This window comes from Lathyrus oleraceus, chromosome 7 (genome assembly GCF_024323335.1).
Source record: "Lathyrus oleraceus cultivar Zhongwan6 chromosome 7, CAAS_Psat_ZW6_1.0, whole genome shotgun sequence".
Lineage (NCBI taxonomy): Eukaryota > Viridiplantae > Streptophyta > Magnoliopsida > Fabales > Fabaceae > Lathyrus > Lathyrus oleraceus.
Genome location: NC_066585.1, coordinates 524,296,038 through 524,315,189, shown reverse-complemented (window position 1 = coordinate 524,315,189; position 19,152 = coordinate 524,296,038). Strand labels below are relative to the sequence as shown.

General features: G+C 32.5%; 2 protein-coding genes across 2 annotated transcripts; both read left to right on the top strand.

Annotated features, from left to right (window-relative positions):
• Positions 1 to 748: 748 nt before the first annotated feature.
• On the top strand, positions 749 to 3,282 carry LOC127101660 (beta-glucuronosyltransferase GlcAT14C). Its single transcript, XM_051039130.1, has 4 exons — positions 749 to 1,572; positions 2,272 to 2,347; positions 2,453 to 2,568; positions 2,697 to 3,282. Exons 1-4 carry the CDS (start codon positions 1,023 to 1,025, stop codon positions 3,209 to 3,211), a joined length of 1,257 nt encoding a protein of 418 aa, XP_050895087.1. The 5' UTR covers positions 749 to 1,022; the 3' UTR covers positions 3,212 to 3,282.
• A 13,168-nt stretch (positions 3,283 to 16,450) lies between these two features.
• On the top strand, positions 16,451 to 18,450 carry LOC127101659 (dof zinc finger protein DOF2.4). Its single transcript, XM_051039129.1, has 2 exons — positions 16,451 to 16,807; positions 17,062 to 18,450. Exons 1-2 carry the CDS (start codon positions 16,745 to 16,747, stop codon positions 18,166 to 18,168), a joined length of 1,170 nt encoding a protein of 389 aa, XP_050895086.1. The 5' UTR covers positions 16,451 to 16,744; the 3' UTR covers positions 18,169 to 18,450.
• The last annotated feature ends 702 nt before the right edge of the window (positions 18,451 to 19,152 follow it).

The window sequence follows — 19,152 nt, the reverse complement described above, 5'->3', positions numbered from 1 at the left end:
GTCTGTTCTGAGCATAGGAGAAATTTTAGGATTCACCACCTTGTTATGAAGTTTATGCGAGAGGATCACACCTTCCACCTGCTGATTCCATAATATATAATTATCATCTTACAACTTGATAGAAAGCTTAGGGCCGAACGACGGAGAAGAAGAAGAGCTTCCAAAAACTAAAGCCACATCATGTGAAGTGGTTCGATTCTTGGACAATGGTCACGATCCACCAATTTCTGCCATTTATTAGCTTTAAGATGCACATACAAAAAAGAAGAAGAAGAAGCAAATAGACTAACAAAAGGAAGGCATGATCAAAAGACAATCGATACCATATTAAAATTGTTAGATAACTTTGATGAGTTGAATATTCCATTCATTCTCATTGTCCATTGATTCAAAGCTTAATGAATACATACTAAGAAAAAAAAAATATATAGAGTTCGTCGAAATTAGTTGAGTTCTAAGAAATTCTAACTATTAAAACCACTTCTAACTAACTCTAACCACCTTTCTAGTAATAAAGTTTCTAACCTAACAAACCACTTAAACAACAAATACTTATAACATATACTATTAAATAAATAAATAAAATCCTAGACTTCTCTAAAAGAAATATTCAAATAATTTATACCAAATCTTAAAGTTAAATTATCTATCATTTTCTATATATTTTCTTCCTTAAATGTAATTTTATATCTCCAACACTAAAAATATATTAAAAAAGGATGAAAAGAAACAAAACAAAAAATGAGACAAGGATGAGAAATGAGAGACAAACACATTTTTCATCTTTATGAAAAGAAACACAAAACACATTAGTAGTAGTCAGTTAACATGCTATAATCAATGTCTTTTTTCAGTTAAAGAACAAAAAATCATCTAAGGTGCCGTTTCCTTCTCCAACAACCTCAAAAAAAGACAGTAACTCACACTTACAAAAACATCATATCACAAACAAAAACCTCTTATGTTTTTCTTTTCCTTATTTTAATGTCTAAACCAAATCTCAAAAAACATTACAATCTCCAATGAAACGAAACCACAGTTCCCACCACCACCACAACCACCACACCAACCACCATAACCCACCTCATAAATGGCTCATAATCCCAACCCTAACAATCTCCCTCCTCCTCTTCCTCCTCCTCATCCTCCTCCCTCACTCAAAACCCTCTTCCTCATCCCTCTCTTCCGAAAATCCAAATTTCACAACCAATTTCACTCTCCCAAAACTCCCCAAATTCGCATACTTGTTAACAGGTACAAAAGGGGAAGTTTCACAGCTCAAGAGGGTTCTTCAAGCAACGTATCATCCAAGAAACTACTACCTTATTCACCTTGATCTAGAAGCTTCTGATGCAGAGAGGCTCGAGGTTGCTAAGTATGTGAAATCGGAGAGGGTTTTTGGTGTTTTTGGGAATGTTATGGTTGTTGGGAAAGGTGATTTGGTTACTTATAAGGGTCCTTCCGTGATTGCTTCTACTCTTCATTCTGTTGCTTTGTTTCTTAAAAAGGTTCATGATTGGGATTGGTTTGTTAATCTTAGTGCCTCTGATTACCCTCTCTTCTCACAGGATGGTTAGTGTTTTTCTCTTTATGTTTATGTTTTTGTTTTAGAGTTTAATTGACATCACTTAGACTCAAATGTAGGTTAAACAAGATCAAGGTTTTAAATTATGGTCACGGTCTCGGGTTTTTTATATAGGAGTCAAGATCTATGAAGAACTAACTAACATAGAACTAACATAGACAAGACACTACATTGACTCATAGATACAACTCGTTGAATACGACATATGATCTTAGGCCTAACCGTTTGTTGTGGATAGGTAACCGAGGAGTGTAGGGGCTTCAGGTGTATTATTGTAAATTAAGCCATAGTACTATAACCTAATTATTAGTTGGAAATCAAGGGAACTATAGTTGTTGGATAGTCGTGGAGGTAGACGCTATTGGCTGAACTGCGTTAACAAAGATCAATTGTGTTCATTGTCTTTTAATTTCATTTATCTTTAATTTTCTATACTGGTTGATGTTCTAACACAACTAATATTATGAGAAAATTGAAGTCATTGAATGTAATCACGTGTTGATGTCGTGTTAGAGTTTTCTCTATTGTACACCCGACATCAATCTGAAGTGTAGGTGTTACATAAGTCACAATCCTTGATATTATAAAGATTGCAGTTAAATGAGATGATGCGCGACGACATAATCGTGTCTTAGGCATCAAAAACCTTGATGTTGTGTTTCATATCATATACCTTGTTGTTTCAGATCTCTTGCATATATTTTCATTCATGCCTAGGGACATGAACTTCATTGAGCATACAAGTAACATGGGTTGGAAAGAGTGAGTATATATCTTACTTAACCATGTCTAAGTTTGTTACTAAACTTGATTAAATTCTATACATGATCACGATTCGTGTACTCTAATCGCAATTTTGAATATCAGGTTTCAACGAGCCAGGCCTATCATTATCGATCCCGGCTTATATCATTCAAGGGTTTCTAGTGTTTACTATGCTAAAGAGAAAAGATCTCTCCCATCTTCGTTCAAGTTATTCACAGGTATTGAACTTATCGCGTAGGATTGTTCGTAGTTCGGTTCACGAAGGAAACTGAATCGAATCAAACATGTATGTACACACACTCCAAACTCATTTTAGCTAACAGCATTGTTGGTTTTCGGTTTTCAGGTTCTGAATGGGTTGTCCTTACAAAACCATTTCTCGAGTTCTGCGTATGGGGTTGGGACAACCTTCCTCGCACTCTCTTAATGTACTACACGAACTTCCTTTCGTCGAACGAGGGTTACTTTCATACCGTCATTTGCAATCACAAGGATTATCAAAACACAACCGTAAACCATGATTTGCGTTACTTAAGATGGGACAACCCGCCAAAGCAACATCCTCTGTCTTTGAAAATTGAGCATTTCAATGACATGGCGCATAGCGGCGCGCCTTTTGCTCGGAGGTTCGACAAGGACGACCCGGTTCTTGATAAAATCGACAAAGAACTGTTGGGAAGATCGGATGGTTACTTTCCTCGTGGTGGTTGGTGCGGTGGCGATTCTCTTAAGGGAAAAAAACCTTGTGATGTTTATGGAAATCCTGATGTTGTTAAACCTAGTTTAAGATCAAAGATTCTAGAGAAACTGATGTTGAAACTATTGGATTCTGAAAACTTCAGACCAAAACAGTGTAAATAAATAGTCTTATTGATGCTTTTTTTCATCTTTTATATTTAACATTTTGAACAGTAATTATTTATTTTGACCAACCTCATTGTTTTAAAATTGATTTATGTGAATTAATGGATTTTTGTTTACACTTTTTGTACTTTTGTACAATTTGAATGCAAACTCAAATTGAAATCTCTATCTCATGATTTCCAAAGGCGGATCTTAATAAGGAGTTGGAGGGGTGCATAACACCCCTAAAAATAGTGAATTTAAAAAATAGCACTTCATAAGACTTTAACCCATGACTTCATATTTAAAAGTATAAAATGTCTTACCACTAAATTAAAGTAGAAGATTTGCAATATTACTAAGTTAATTATATATAACATATGATTTTTAATTTATTATAATTAATGTCGATAATATTAAAATATATAACTTATAAGTTTTTCTAACTCATTTTTTTAGTAATTGTAAACTAACCATGTTTATAATATTTTCATGATTTAATTATGATAAATTATTAAGTTGGATATATATATATATATATATATATATATATATATATATATATATATATATATATATATATATATATATATATATATATATATATATATATATATATATATATTATATATATATATATTGATTATTACAAAAAGTACAAATGTGTGGTACCTCCATAGTGGTAGGGACGACTAGAGGCTTTAGAATTTAAGGGTGTTTGTAGTGGTTAGGGCAAACTCACAATGGTGAGAAATTCTGTTTTTGTGGTGTTTTCTGTGAGATTAGAGCAAGCTCACGAGGGTGAGAAACTCTGTATTTTATGTGTATTTTATCGTCAATTCATACTATCTTTTTCAAATCTAGGGATGATGTATTTATAGAGGTATATGGGTCTGGATTTAGGGTGTCCTGAGAAATAGTAATCGTCTCTCCTTGACCGCAAGACTTATTGACTACATATTTCTTAGGGAATCGTGGCCTTGACCACTTCAGCAAGTGGGTATGGGCCGCATGCAAATCATAATTAGTGTTTCACATATGGGCGAGCCTATTATTGAATGGGGATCATGCCCAAGTGACATATTCTAGGGCGAATGTTTGATGAGTGTTGCTCCCTCCTCGCCCTATCATGGGTTTTTACTAATCTATAATACACAATCTCTTAAGCATAAGGACTTGCAAAGAACATAATGATTAAACTCTTCATCGACATAGTTAACCCATTCATTCTTCTCTGGTGAATCTAATAGTTAACGACGAGTCTCTCAGTTAAGGGTGAGTCCCTAAATTAAGGGTAAGTTCCTCTAGGAGTGTAAATGGGTCTATTTGGGTTGAATTTAGCAAAAACCATGACCCAACCCATACAGGGTACACCAGTTTAGGTGACGTAAAATAACCATTCAAATCATCATTGAGTTGGGTTGGATAAAATCACAAATTTGTGGGTTAGATAGTGGGTTACCCGAACTTTTTTTCTTTTTTTTCTTCCTTATTTAATTATAAATGATTTCTCACGTTTTTTCTTAATAAATAATTTAACCTATTATCGCTATTTTTTAAAATATTAAATGCCTAAACGCACAATAAAATTCACCATAAACATATTTACAAAAATCAAAGTTACATTACAGTAATACCGAGAATTTATAAAATACTTACAACTTACAAGAATTAACATAAAAATAATTAAAGTACAACATCCTAAATAAGTTTAAATTATTATTTATAAAATAAAAGATGTTCAAAAGGTTGTAATTGAATCCATCAAGATTAAAGACATTAAAGTTATCATTCGTCAAATTTTAAAAAATAGCTTAAAAATAGTCACTCAATAACCCATGGGTTTTGTGGATTGGGTGTGGGTTTATCCATAACCCAATTATTTTGAATGGTTTTTTATTTTTCAAAACTGTGTTCACCCAATGACTCAACCCAGTCCATTTATTTGGGTCGGTTTGTATGGGTTTTATTGGGTTTGTTGGGTTTATCCAACCCATGTACACCCCTAAGTCCTTCAGTTAGTGGTGAGTCATCAACCCCCTGTCAGATGTCTCATGCATAGCTCTTATTTTAGTTGTGGGATATCAAACATCAATCAATTAATTTCTAGAGACTTCAAAATGTCAATCAATTATGAAAACTTGATTATTTGGTGGGAAAGAAGTGTTCATGAAATTTAATCCTGCTCATGATGGTTTTTCTGGGGAAACCTAGTCTAGTTTCTTTCCTTATATTCGTCCTTTACATGTAAAACCCTTTCCACTTCTTGCAACAGTAACGCTACCAGACAAGTATATTGCTTAAGCTCTTGGTTTTCCCTTATAAAGGACTCTGGTTTGCTTTTTAGAAAGACATGTTTCTCTCCCTCTTATTTTATAATTTTTACTATCAGATAAGTTTCATAGGTAGCACTTCTCTAACCTGTTAGGCCCGAATAAGAGAGAAGATTATAAAGTTCATTAAGATTTTAGGGATCCAAGTATTGTAGCTTTTTAATCTCTCTTTTAGAAATCAATGGCTAGGAAGAATACCAAATCTATCCATATTTGAGATATTGTATCCTTATATTCAGACTCGAATAGGATCACGAGGTTCCGTCAGGATATTAGGTTCTCAAGTATAGGGCACGAAGAAGATGTAATTTTGTATCCTTGTTAAGAAATGGAAAGAGATAACATGGTTACTTTGGGTGGTTTATCCGACCCTTATTTTTATTTGCATTTCTCTTTCATTCATGAATCAGGGGTTTTGATACCTTTTATGCCTTTTGAAACGAATTTTATGGAGACCCCTAATGTCACCCCTATCAAATCATAACCAATGTTTGAAGCATCGTTAGGTCATTTAAGATCATTTGTTTCCATCTGGGCATTCACCCCACCATAGGGGTATTCCTTTCTTTTTATGCATTAGAGGTTCTCGCCATCTCTGGTTAGGTAACCCTATGTTCTCTGCGTTGTAGGCGTTTGTTAGAACCCTACACGAGTCCTTATGAGGATTAGAAAGATGGATTTGTATAAGTCAGAAGGTGAGATGGAACTTCTATGTTGACCATAAAGGTGACATTTTCTTCTCACTTTCCTTTGTCTTGGACAACGAATCCTCACCTCATCAAGGGAATATACTCCAACAACCTTTCTCCCGTTTAGTGAGAGGTGATCTAGGTGTTGAGTTACTTTTAGCTTATGAACTCTCGTACTTTAATCACCCTAGATCGAGAAGATGGCAGTGGAGTAGAGAAGTACCTTAGTAAGATTTATGGTATGAAATGATCCTTCTTACTTGATATTTTCCTTACCGTGTTATACATTTTGATGTTCTTGTTCTGCACGGTGTTGAGTTACTTTTAGCTTATGAACTCTCGTACTTTAATCACCCTAGATCGAGAAGATGGCAGTGGAGTAGAGAAGTACCTTAGTAAGATTTATGGTATGAAATGATCCTTCTTACTTGATCTCTTCCTTACTGTGTTATACATTTTGATGTTCTTGTTCTGCATGGGATATGTCTATAATATTGCTAACTGAGAAGAAAGAGTGCTTCGTCTTGATTCAGACCGAACAACGACCCAAAGTTGTCCCTTCAGCCTACCCTAGATATTTGTTGGTGACTAGAAGCAAGAGGCAAGACGAGACATCTAGTGGTGGCGATGCTCTCCCTCAAAAGAGCCAAAAATGGGAGGAGGGTCCCTCGGGGTCTTTGTGAGACAACTAGACAACCACCGAGGGATGAAGAACACGTAGAGAGTCTATTCCGACGACTGAATCTCCTCGACCATCCTTGTAGAATGAACATTATTCTAGTTCGATCGACTTTATTAGGTGTTTCCTCCCTTTTCAAGAGAATTTTCCTGGTGATCGTTGGCAACTCCATAATAAGTCTCCTTCCTATTTGATGAGAGTTTCACAATTTCAAATGTTCAAATGTCACCTGGTGGAGAGAGTTCAACGGGAAAAACATCTTAGGATAATTGGTGAGCTGCAGTCCAGGCTTGATTTTATCATAGGGAGCATTCAAGAGCGTTAGAAGATAATGACAACCATGGAAAATGAGTGGGATGATTTAAAATTACTCGTCATGAAAGTGGCCTTAAAAGAACAAACCTATGCTGAGGAAGAGAGGTGTTTAAAAGGATCGCTCAAAGAAGCCCTATATTCCATAAAAGAGCTTGAAAAGGAGGCATCATCGCTCAAGGATGAATTAATGTCCGCTTCTGATCAGTACTTTGAGAATGCAAAATACCATGTAGCTTTCTTCTACCAGAACTTGGACCTGAGTCAGATGGATATGTTCAAGGTGGTTTAGGATGGTCAGTTGGTGGATGATGAGTAGGTCCCTTGATGGTTCATATAACACCCTAAACCCCAACACATAATTTATAAAGCATGTGGAATAAAATAATACTAAGGGTGCCATGTTTCTCAACATAACACTTTAAATTGTAATAGCAACGGAAAATGAACTTCAACATAACTTCAATGGTCTAATAAATAAAAAATCAACTTCATTTAATCATAAAATAGTTAATTCAACATCTCACAGAAAAACAAACGAATAAGGTAATATTCTCAACCTACTGTTACACTACCAGAGCGACACGTGGAAAACTAAACAACACAAATAGATAAAAAACGAAGAAGGCCAACTATGCCTCCCTCCATTACAAGCAACAACTAAATCTCCTCAGCCTTTACCTGAGTATATGCACCACATGCATAAAGAAAAAGACAGAAACAAACAGAAAAGGGGTGAGAAATACATTATATATATTAACGGTGTATAAACATCAAGAGTAGTATATTATCATAGTTAAATTAATCATACACATCCAAAAATAGAATAATTAATTAACAAATGAAATTATCTATGCAATGTATTCATCTCCCTTACTTCCATGCACGTGATACCAATATTTTGTATATTTAGAGGTGTGTTACTGAACCATCCAACTCGTCACTTGACCAAAGTCCTAACTCGTCATTGGAGCGAAGTCATACTCGTCACTGGACCGAAGGCCTAACTTGTCATTAGACTGAATTCCTACCTATGTCTTATATACATGATGCATGAATGCTACACAAATATATGTAGTACTCGTCAACCTCCAACTTCAATACTCGTCACTGGTTCCTCTCGAACTTAAAACTCAACATAAATCATTGCCAATGTATGGTCACATCAATGGTTCCACTGAACCGAAACATATTAGCATAAATTTAACACTTTTCCTCTTCATGAGGCATCAATCATATACTCAACATAATAATTAAAAATAATAATCTCTCATCAACACTCATCAACACTCATCAATCGCATCGAACAACATCAAACAACCATCGAAAATAGAAACCACTCAAAAGCAATCGAGTCAAATGACTCGATTATTTATCAAACTCAACTCTAAACATATCTATAACTTAATTCCCAATCATTTATAAATATATTCAAATTCCTAAAATTTCTCCAAGGATTTCCCCAAACCCCTGCCCCTCTAAGTTTACCCCTAGGGTCCCTAAACCCTTGATTTAACTCTAAAACATAACGTTTAACTTCACAATAGCACCAAATATTTATAATTATGATAAAATTATGAAACTCTCCCGTGTAAGTTTTCTTTAACCTCTCTTTCAAACTCAATTGATTGCATCTCGATCGAAGTATTCTAAATCTAGTTCTATTCGTTTCAGTTTAACCATATCACAATATTTCTTGCATTAACTCTAAAATAGAATTTCTAACTTCACAATAGCACCAAATATTATAGAATTATGACAAAACTATGAAACTCTCCAGTTTAAAGTTTCTTTAAACCCTCTTTTAAACGTAATTAATTGTATCTCGATCGGAGTTATGAAACTCCAGTTACGCGTGAAACAAAATGACTAACGCATGACTGAAATTTGATTATGCTTATAGTATAAAAAACTGAGAACTACTATTGTGGTAGTGCTCCCGACCTAATTTGCCCACTTCAACAGAAAAATTATCGCGTTAGCTTTCTAACACAACTGACCACACATGAAACGAACTTACGAAACTCAGGTTACACATGAAACAATATGATCAATCCCCTTCTAGGTTTAAAACTATGTGTTGTCTTTGTTTTTTCTTTTCATTTATGTATCTGTATTCTATTCTTTAATGAAATGAAATTTATTTTGGTTTACTATGTCTTTAATTCTTTTTGAATGATGGCAAAGGGGGAGAAAGAATTACTGATTTTGATATATCTAATTCCAATTCTAAAACCCAAACGTGTTTTTATATGTTTTTGACATTGGTAAATTTTCTGAGAACTTTGAAAACGTTCATCATGTTAACCAAGTGTTTCAGGTACTAAGGCATTAACCAAGCTGAATTGAGTTCGTAGCAACCAAACTTATGTTTTAAGAACCAGGCATATTCTTGTTCTGAACAAGGTGCTTATTAAACCAGGTGTATACAAGCTCTGAACTAGACAAAGTTCTGAACCAGATGTGTACAAGTTCTAATTATAACCATACATGAGTAATACAATCGGGCTATGAAACCATGCATATGAAAGCTTTGACAAATTGCACTATGTTTGAGGCTGATAACCAGACTTTCTGACACTCAAGCAAGGACTCTGACTGAAATACTTTTGTACTCAAGTTGTTGCATTCTGGGAAGTTACTTCAACCATAACAAACATGCTTCTACCTTAATGGGAAGATAGTAACCATGCTTCTACCTTATGGGAAGATAGTAACAACCAGGCTTCTGCCTTATGGAAATTTATTTATTTCATGCTGATTGAGATTTTTATATGTGTTAAAATTATTTTAAGTCTTAAATTCAGGGGGAGTTTACAAACCTAACTCTGATACTTTAAGCTGAAAAATAATTTTTAACTATATAAAATTAAGGGGGAGCTTACAAACCTTACTTTGATATTTTTATGTGATTAAACCAGGTAAGAATTTTTCATCAAAATACATGGTTTTATCATCATCAAAAAGGGGAGATTGTTAGAACAAGATTTGGTTATGCATTTGGCCTTTAGTTTTGATAATAACAATGCATTTTTTCTTAGAGAACAATTTTGTATACTAATGGTTTTTATTTAGTGCGTAGCTTTTTATAAATAGGTTCTGACTCTGAAGCATTGACGTGTGATGTCATCAGATTATGGAATCCAACACACTTTGACTCTGAAGAGATACAAGTGCTTTACAAGATGTTATCAAGCTCTAGAAAGCTCTTAGACAACGGTTCTGATGAACGTTTATGATAAAGCTTCTGATTGTGACTCTGATTGAAAAGTCTCTAAAGGATTTTCCAATATTTCAAGATTTTGCGTTCAAGTTCTGAAGATTCTGAAGAACAAGATCTGAGGAACTGTGTCAAGAATCTAAAGACTGAAGTTCTAAAGATTCTGTCAACTTGTCTCTTGATCCTTCTAATCATACTTCAACATCATTTCATCGGAAGCCTCTGGAGATTAGAAGATAAGATTAAAATGTTTTGCATCAGGAAAATAGTACACAACACAAGATCACCATTTCCTCCACTACTTTGATTTTATGGGCTAAGGACAGTACTATTGTACCATTTTGCCTCCTACATGCAAACCGTTATTAAAGGAGACAATTTCAATTTGCTATGCCAATTTTACCCTCCAACGGATCTTTTAATTGCCTATATAAAGGAGACTTGAAGATTGGAAATTCTTCTAATTCATTGCACTAAGAACTACACTCATACACACATTCTTAATGAAATATATATATATTTTTTGTGTATAGTTTTGTAAACGCACAAGAGTTGTTGCTCGCTATTGTGTGAGACATTATTTGTATTAATCTTGTGTTAATCTGCTTTCTTAGAAGCATTCTTTGTAAACACAAACTTGTAAATCTCAAATTTGTTTAATGGTTTCCTTGAGTGACTAGGTTTTAGTCAGATAGACTCAAAAAGACAAAGGTGGGTTGTCTTTGTGGTATCTGTAATCAGTTTCGGTTATAGTGGATTAAGTCCTTGTTGAGAAGGCAAAATCACATTGGTAGGGTGGACTGGAGGTAGCTTCATTAACATCGAACCAGTATAAAAATAACTTTGTTATTTTTCTTATTCGTTTTATTTCTTTATTGAGTTGGTTTTGAAAAAACTTTTGTTTTTAGAAACCTAATCCAAATCCTATTTTCTTGTGTTTCTTGCCACTTTCACATTCTACATGTTTCATCATCTCTTTATCAGAAGCTTCTTAATATTGAAGATAAGATCAAAAAGGTTTTACGTGAGAAAATAATATAAGATCAAATATTCCTTCCACTATACTGATTTTGTGGGCTAAGGTTTATACTATTGTACCATTTTGTCTCCCATTTTCACAGACTGTTATGCAATGATACAACTTTACTTAAGTATTCCAATTCTACCCTCCAATAAATCTCTTCATTTCCTATATAAATAAGACTTGGAAGTATGTAATAATGCTACACTCTAAGAGATTATCATATACGTGAACAATGCATTGTGAAACATTTGAGAGAAAAGAAACATACACACAAGAAACTTTTGCTCATACTCTTCATAGAATATATTTTGTGTGATATACTTGTAATTCATTTGAATATTCTGCTTTCTTAGAAGCATTTTGTAAACATACTTTGCATCTCAACCTTTGTGATTGTATTTTCCTTGAGTGACTAGGGTTTAGTCAAAATTACTCAAGAAGACATCGACAATTGGTCTTTGTGTTATAATCAAGTTTGATTATAGTGGATTAAGTTATTGTGAAAAGGCGGAATCACCTTGGCGGATGGACTGGAGGTAACTTTGTCAACAACGAACCAAGATAAAAATAATTGTGTTCATTATTATTTTTCTTAGTTTTTTGTTTGTATCTTTGGGTTGCAAAAGTTTTATTTTTTAAAACCCGATTCAAATCCCCCTTTCTTGTGTTTCCATTACCTTCACAATCTTGCTATGCCAAGAAATATATACGCGCTTAGAGAGAAAATATGGTTCATGACTTCAGAGTTAGGTTACTTCAAGGTGAAGAAAGGGTTTGGTGGCTAAGAGAAGACAAAAGGCAAGGCTAGTTGCATATTATTAGTAGTATTAATAGCAATTTAGAATTGAATATTATTGGTCAAGGATTCTAAATTAGAATAGCTCAATGAAATCTAACCCCAACAAAGTTTTCTCACTGTTAAAATACCAAAAGTTCAATTTTATTTATTGCAATTTCATATTTCAAGTATTCACAAACTATAAACCATTTGTTAAACCAAACTTAAAGCAATAAAAGCTATTGAACGCTCTTTGAAACACAATCAGTCCATGTTGAAACAATAAAAACTACATTTATTATCTGCACTTCAACAATGGGTACTCCACAAATCATGTTGAGGGACATGGGTGACCTAGATAGAATTTGTCCAGCATGCATAACATGATAAATTTCTAATGGATAAATATTGAATTGGAAAAGGGTGACACGTAAAGCTATCAAAATGGGCTAACCAACCCTAAATAGGTCAGACCTAGCGGGTCTCGCACTTTTTAGGGTTGGGCCAAAAAAACCTTGTTGTAATATGGGCTCAAAAATTACTACTTGAGCCTGGACCTAGATGAGCTTAGGATACCAGGCCCTAAACGGGCTTTTTTAAATAAAAAATAAAAATAAAAATCCCATAATATTTATTATAAATGAAATTAAAAATTATATTATTTTAAACATAATACATCTTTAGGTACTATATTATCTTTTATAAATATTATAATATGTTTTTAAATACTACACATGTCTAAATTGTATAAAATAATACTCGAATATTTAACATAAGAGAAACTAATAGAATACGAGGAAAGAATGTTGATTATATTAATGTATAAAATTTAAAAGAGAACGATTGAATATAATAGAGATAAAATTTAGTTAAGTGACAAAAATCAATGTGTTATTTTGGAGTAAGATAATATAATTATTGATATAATTTTTTAAAATTTATAGCTATGCGGGCCTAACGACCTAGCCCTAATGGGTAGTAAGCTTCTTAAGTCCGGACTAAAAAAACCCTGAAAAATATGGGCTCTAATTTTAAGGCCCAAGCCCATTGATTTTTCGGGTCTGACGGACCGACCCATATGGGCTAACCCATTTTGACAACTCTAGTGACACGGTCTATTCGTTGTGTTATATACATAAGGATAAAATGGTAATTATACAAATAAAAATTATTGGAAAGAGGTATTATCATATCACATAACAATTTTGTGACTTGGGTAGCAGTGATATGTTGTTAGATACTGCTCACTATTTATTATATTAAATGTGTGATTTGATATAATTGTCAACGTCACGAGAACATATAGGGTCACACACACATAAGGACAAATATATGGGAGAAAAGAAATAAGTGAAGCGTATTCGATTGTGTGGTCTTGTAGTGCACTAGCATTAATTAGAGAAACACAGTACACTGTAAGGTATGGTGTACTTAAGTGCAATATGGAACACCGTAAGGAACAATATGTACTTAAGTAGAGCATGGAACATTGTAAAATACAATGCACTTAAGTGAAAAACAATACATTATAAAGTACGATGTTCTTAGTGGGCTTGTTCAACTTGAAACTCACACAAAATGTTTTATAAATAGAATTCTTGTGCTAAAGTATTTCTTGTTTAACAAAATTCAGTTTTGAAACCCTAGCCACACTTCTCTCTCTTTAAGTCTTCAATCGTAACATCTAACACTAAAATTGAAGGCACTTTATTCGTGTGGAATGAGTACAAATAATGTTGTTCATTCAATACTCGTGATCGCTCTCGATTCTACACCAACTATTAATTGCCACAAGAGATAACCATTTTATCACTAATCATTATCATTCGTAAGGATCGATTGAAATAAAATTTATATTTTCTACTGCATTTTTTAATCGTAATTCCCTTCCCTAGAAACCCTAAATACTTGAGAGGCAACACACAAACTTTATAGTGGAGAAAGCCCTCAACAAGCTCAAGAAACTTTCTCCCCGCATTAAACCCATGAATAAAACTTTTGAAGAAATTCACCTTAAGCCCCGAAGCAAGCTCAAAACTCTTAAGAACCGCTTTAACAATCAATAAATTATCCATCGGTAAAACACCTATAATCATAATATCATATGTACTAAGCCATTTAAATCAACTTTAAACCTAAAAAATTCCCCTATCGAAACCTTCCTTTTCTTAGAGGCACTTAAACCTAAAGGCGGCTGAGGGTTCAAAGATGATTGTAAATTAACAATTGTCACCTTTTTTTTTATTAAAATTATTATTCTCACTTTCTCATCTTATAAACAAAATCCTCACTCTAATTTGAATATTAGAGTAATTATCTTGGCATTTGGCTATTTAAATTTTTTTAAATAGTTTATAAATAAAAATTAATAGTTAAGCATCTGAAATCAATAATTTGTAATTAGGTTTTTGGATAAATATTTTGAATTAGGGCTAAACTTATAGATAATTTATAATAATAAGCTTTTATAATTAAAATCAGTTACAATTAAATCCTAGAATTGATTATCTAATTACAAATATTTAAAAGATCATAACTAAATTTGAATAAACTAAAACTTATGTTTAAAGAATTAATCTAAAGAGACTTGATCATCAAATACACACTTTGTTAAATCCTTTTGTTGGCTAGTCAAATTCATGGACACAAGAATGATTAAACCTTGAATAACCACCCTAATAAATTTAGACCAAACTCACATTGGTAGATGAGAAAAGGTATAAAATTTCAAATCTACTTCTATGCAAAAATCTTTGGGATCACCTTTCAATGAGTAACAACCAAAGGAATAAGAAACTTCAAGACATAGGAATCCACAATTTCAGTTTAAATTCCATCTTTTCATGGTACTACTAATAAAAAAATCATTTAGGTAATTATGATCATATAATCTATGGTGGTGGCGCGTGGGAAAGAGTGGCGCGTGAGAGTGAGTGATATGGATTGATAAATATTCCCATGCAATGCAAAAGCAAATAATAGTGGGGAAGGGTACAGACCGGACCAAGAAAAAGTCTCATTTGGTCGGGACACTAATTGGATTAAAGCACCAATACTTAACTTTTTATTTAATATTTTTTAATATTTTATAATATATTATAAGATAATCATTTTTTACATCATATTCTTTACCTTAAATTTATGATTGGGTGGTCCAATGCACGAGGTTCTCATCAAATATGAAGTTTGAGAATAGTAAAAATATATGTATGCACTTTAAGTCATTGTGAAAAAAAATACAATATAGTAAGAGGATTTTGTATATAATTAAATTATAGATATCAAATATGTGTAGTTTCATGCTTTTTTTCAAAGTACATATCTCTATTATAATGAATGATGTATTTATTAAATTTATAAAATAAAATATTATTCTAAATTAAATGGATATTTTCAATTCAGTTGCTTTTATTATTGATTATATAATCTAACCACTCCTTTCATTATTTTTTGCATGTCACTTTATGGTATTTTATAACAATTTTAATTATTTATTATTCATTTCATAATTAATAAATAATACTATATTAGTAGAAGTAATAATAATAATAATAATAATAATAATAATAATAATAATAATAATAATAATAATAATAATAATAAACATTATATTTATAATCTAAAATGACAATTATTTATAAATATATAAAAATACACAAATGTGAAATTTTGTATGTTTGAGAAGAATGATATTTTTATCCTAAATTCAAGTATGTATTTTTATTTAAATAGAATTGTATATTTCTTTCCCATATTTGCAGAAACTATTATCTCAAATTTAAAAAGATTACAATAAACAATAAAGAAATTTAATCTTGTTGCATTCATATATTATCGAATAGTCTAAATTCAAATATATTTTTCTAATTTAAATATAAATAATATATCTTTTGTGTTACAAAAAGATTTAACACTGCTGCATATTATAATTAAATTCAAACTCAAGACCTTTTAATATTTATTTGAATTTGCTTTGAGTAAATTTGTGCTAGCTATTTCAATATATATATATATATTTGAGTTAAAAACCATATAATAACATAACATTATAAACAAACATGTGACATATATTCTACACATCTACTAATAAATATATTTCCTATTTGCTAACAAACAAAGACTGGTCAGCACTGATCTCTCTCTGTCTTACAACAGTACTTAAAATAGTCTCTAGCAGTGAGCATAAAAAAAAAAGAAGCTTACCAGTTAAGAAACAGCACCTTCTCAAAACCCTAGAAAGCAACAAAATATAATAAAATAAACAAGATGAACAATGAGTGAATAACCAACTCTAGAATTTATATATAAATACTCAAAACACCCCTCCTTTACTTTTGCTACACATTTCCACCTCCAAATCTTCTCAACCTCTTGTTTTTTTCTTTTCATTTCTTTGCTTTCTTTCTTTCTTTCTTTCTTCTATCTTCAACTCATCACACACACTCTCTTAGCTCTCTACCTTGTTTATGTGATTTGATTTTTCTCCTTAAAAGAAAAAGCTTCAAAGAGAGAAACCATGGTTTTTACTTCCATACCAGCAGCTTATCTTGATGCAGCCAACTGGCAGCAGCAGCAACAGGTAAATATATATATTTCAATAAGGGTTTGAGTTCAATTTGGTTCTTCATTTTGTTTCTTGTGCAAAAGGAAAAATAATTCAAAAGATGAAAAGGAAAAAAAAAATATTCTTGTTACTTTAATTTTATACCTTTTCTTGAATATACCAAATATTTGATTTCTATAGTTATATTAATCAATCACCTTTCTTGTTTTATCCTCAACTCATATATTTTTCTTCTAATTTTCTTCCTTTTGTCTATGTTGTTATTAAAGAATCATCATCATCATCATCAACCAGGAAACGGCGGTTCCGGTTCCGGTTCCATCTCTCAACAACTACTTCAGACACCACCGTCGCAACCACCACAAACACAGCCTCAGCCTCAGCCTCATGGAGCTGGTAGCATAGGCTCAATTAGGCCGGGATCGATGTCCGACAAAGCAAGAATGGCGAACATGCCTATACCAGAGACTGCGCTGAAATGTCCGCGTTGCGAATCAACCAATACGAAGTTTTGCTACTTCAACAACTACAGCCTCTCTCAGCCGCGACACTTCTGCAAGACTTGCAGAAGGTACTGGACGAAAGGGGGCACGCTAAGAAACGTCCCGGTTGGGGGAGGCTTCCGGAGAAACAAAAGAAGCAAAGGAAGTAACTCGGCGAAATCTCCGGCGAGCTCCGATCTTCAAACCGGCAGTGCTAGTTCGACAAACTCAATCACCTCGCATAACAATCACTCGTCCGCCTCCGCCGATATATTAGGCCTTACACCTCAAATGTCATCATTGAGATTCATGACACCATTACACCATAACTTCAATAACCCTAACGAATTCGGAGGCGGCGAATTAGGGTTAAACTATGGATTTAGTTACATGGGAGGAGGAGGAGGTGGTGATTTAGGAAGTTCTTTACTTGGTGGAAATGGTAACTCAATTCTATCTTCAACAAATGGTTTGGAACAATGGAAGATGCCTATGCCTATGCCTATGCCTATGCCTATGACTATGCCAATGACTCATCATCAACAACATCAATTTCCATTTTTGACCAACTTGGAAACTTCCAATGGAAACTTATACCCTTTTGAAGGAAATGTTCAAAACCATGATATGATGATATCTAACAGTGGATACATGAGGCCAAAGGTAAATTCAACTTCTGGAATTATGACTCAACTAGCTTCTGTGAAAATGGAAGATAGTATTAATAGAGGCTTTTTGGGAATTAGCAGCAACAATAACAATAATAATAATCATCAAGGAAGTGAACAATATTGGAATAGCGCTGTTATCATTGGTAATTCCGCAGCTAATTGGAATGATCATGTTTCTGGTTTTAGTTCTTCTTCTAATACTACTAGTAATAACCAGATGTAGAACTTTATATTATTGTGTGTGAAGTGAAGCTTCTTGTTTTGGTTAGTGTTGCTGGCTTCAACTTTAGTAACTTAAAGAGAAAAATTATCATCTTTAGATCAACTGAAAACCCTAGGGATTTAGGTTTTCTTTGTTTTTTTTTGTAATTTTGATTTGTTTTTAATTTTTATATATGTTCCCTTTAATAGGTTTTAGTTTTGCTTTGTATGAGAAGGTTGAATATATTTATATAGTAACATTATGAGTTCAAAGGAATGAATATTATCAATATTTTCGGTTGAAGATTTTTGTTTTTATTTAATTTGGCTGTATATTTCATATATTGAATTGTAGAGATATGATCTTAAATATCATCACCTCAAGAAAATTATGTTTTTTCTTACAATTATAAATGTAAGGAGTGAATATTTTAGTGTAGCTTCTTAAACTAGTTTTTATATATAAATGAAATAAAATATTAATAATTATTAAAAACTCAAGCACACAACTCTGAATATTAATGTTTAAACTCTGATGATAAGATCTAACGTCAATAAATATTAGTTTTTATCAGTTGAGATAGAATTTGCTTACAGTTTCATAAACTAGTTTTAATCATAGTACTAAATTATGATCTGTTTATTGTGGATAATTTTTTTTTATATTTTATTTTACTGCAATATTAATCCATAAACTTTTATTAATAACTTGTTATAGTGTTTAAGTTATAGTCAAAGTAAGCTTTGACTAAGAGTTACAAGAACTTCTGCTTGGAAAAAGAGTAAAGTCATAGAAAAAAAGCTTTAGTAAAATACGGTTGTCTTTCTATTACTGTATAAATTGTAGATCTATATAGAAAATTATAAATACACCTGTCTGGAAAGTGAGAATTTGTTCTGTTAAAAATTAAATAGTGTTCTTTTTTTTGTATTTTTTTTTTTTGCCTTTTGTTAAGTTTGTATTTTTGGACATGTGCCTTTTATGAAATTAAAACAATAGATGTAG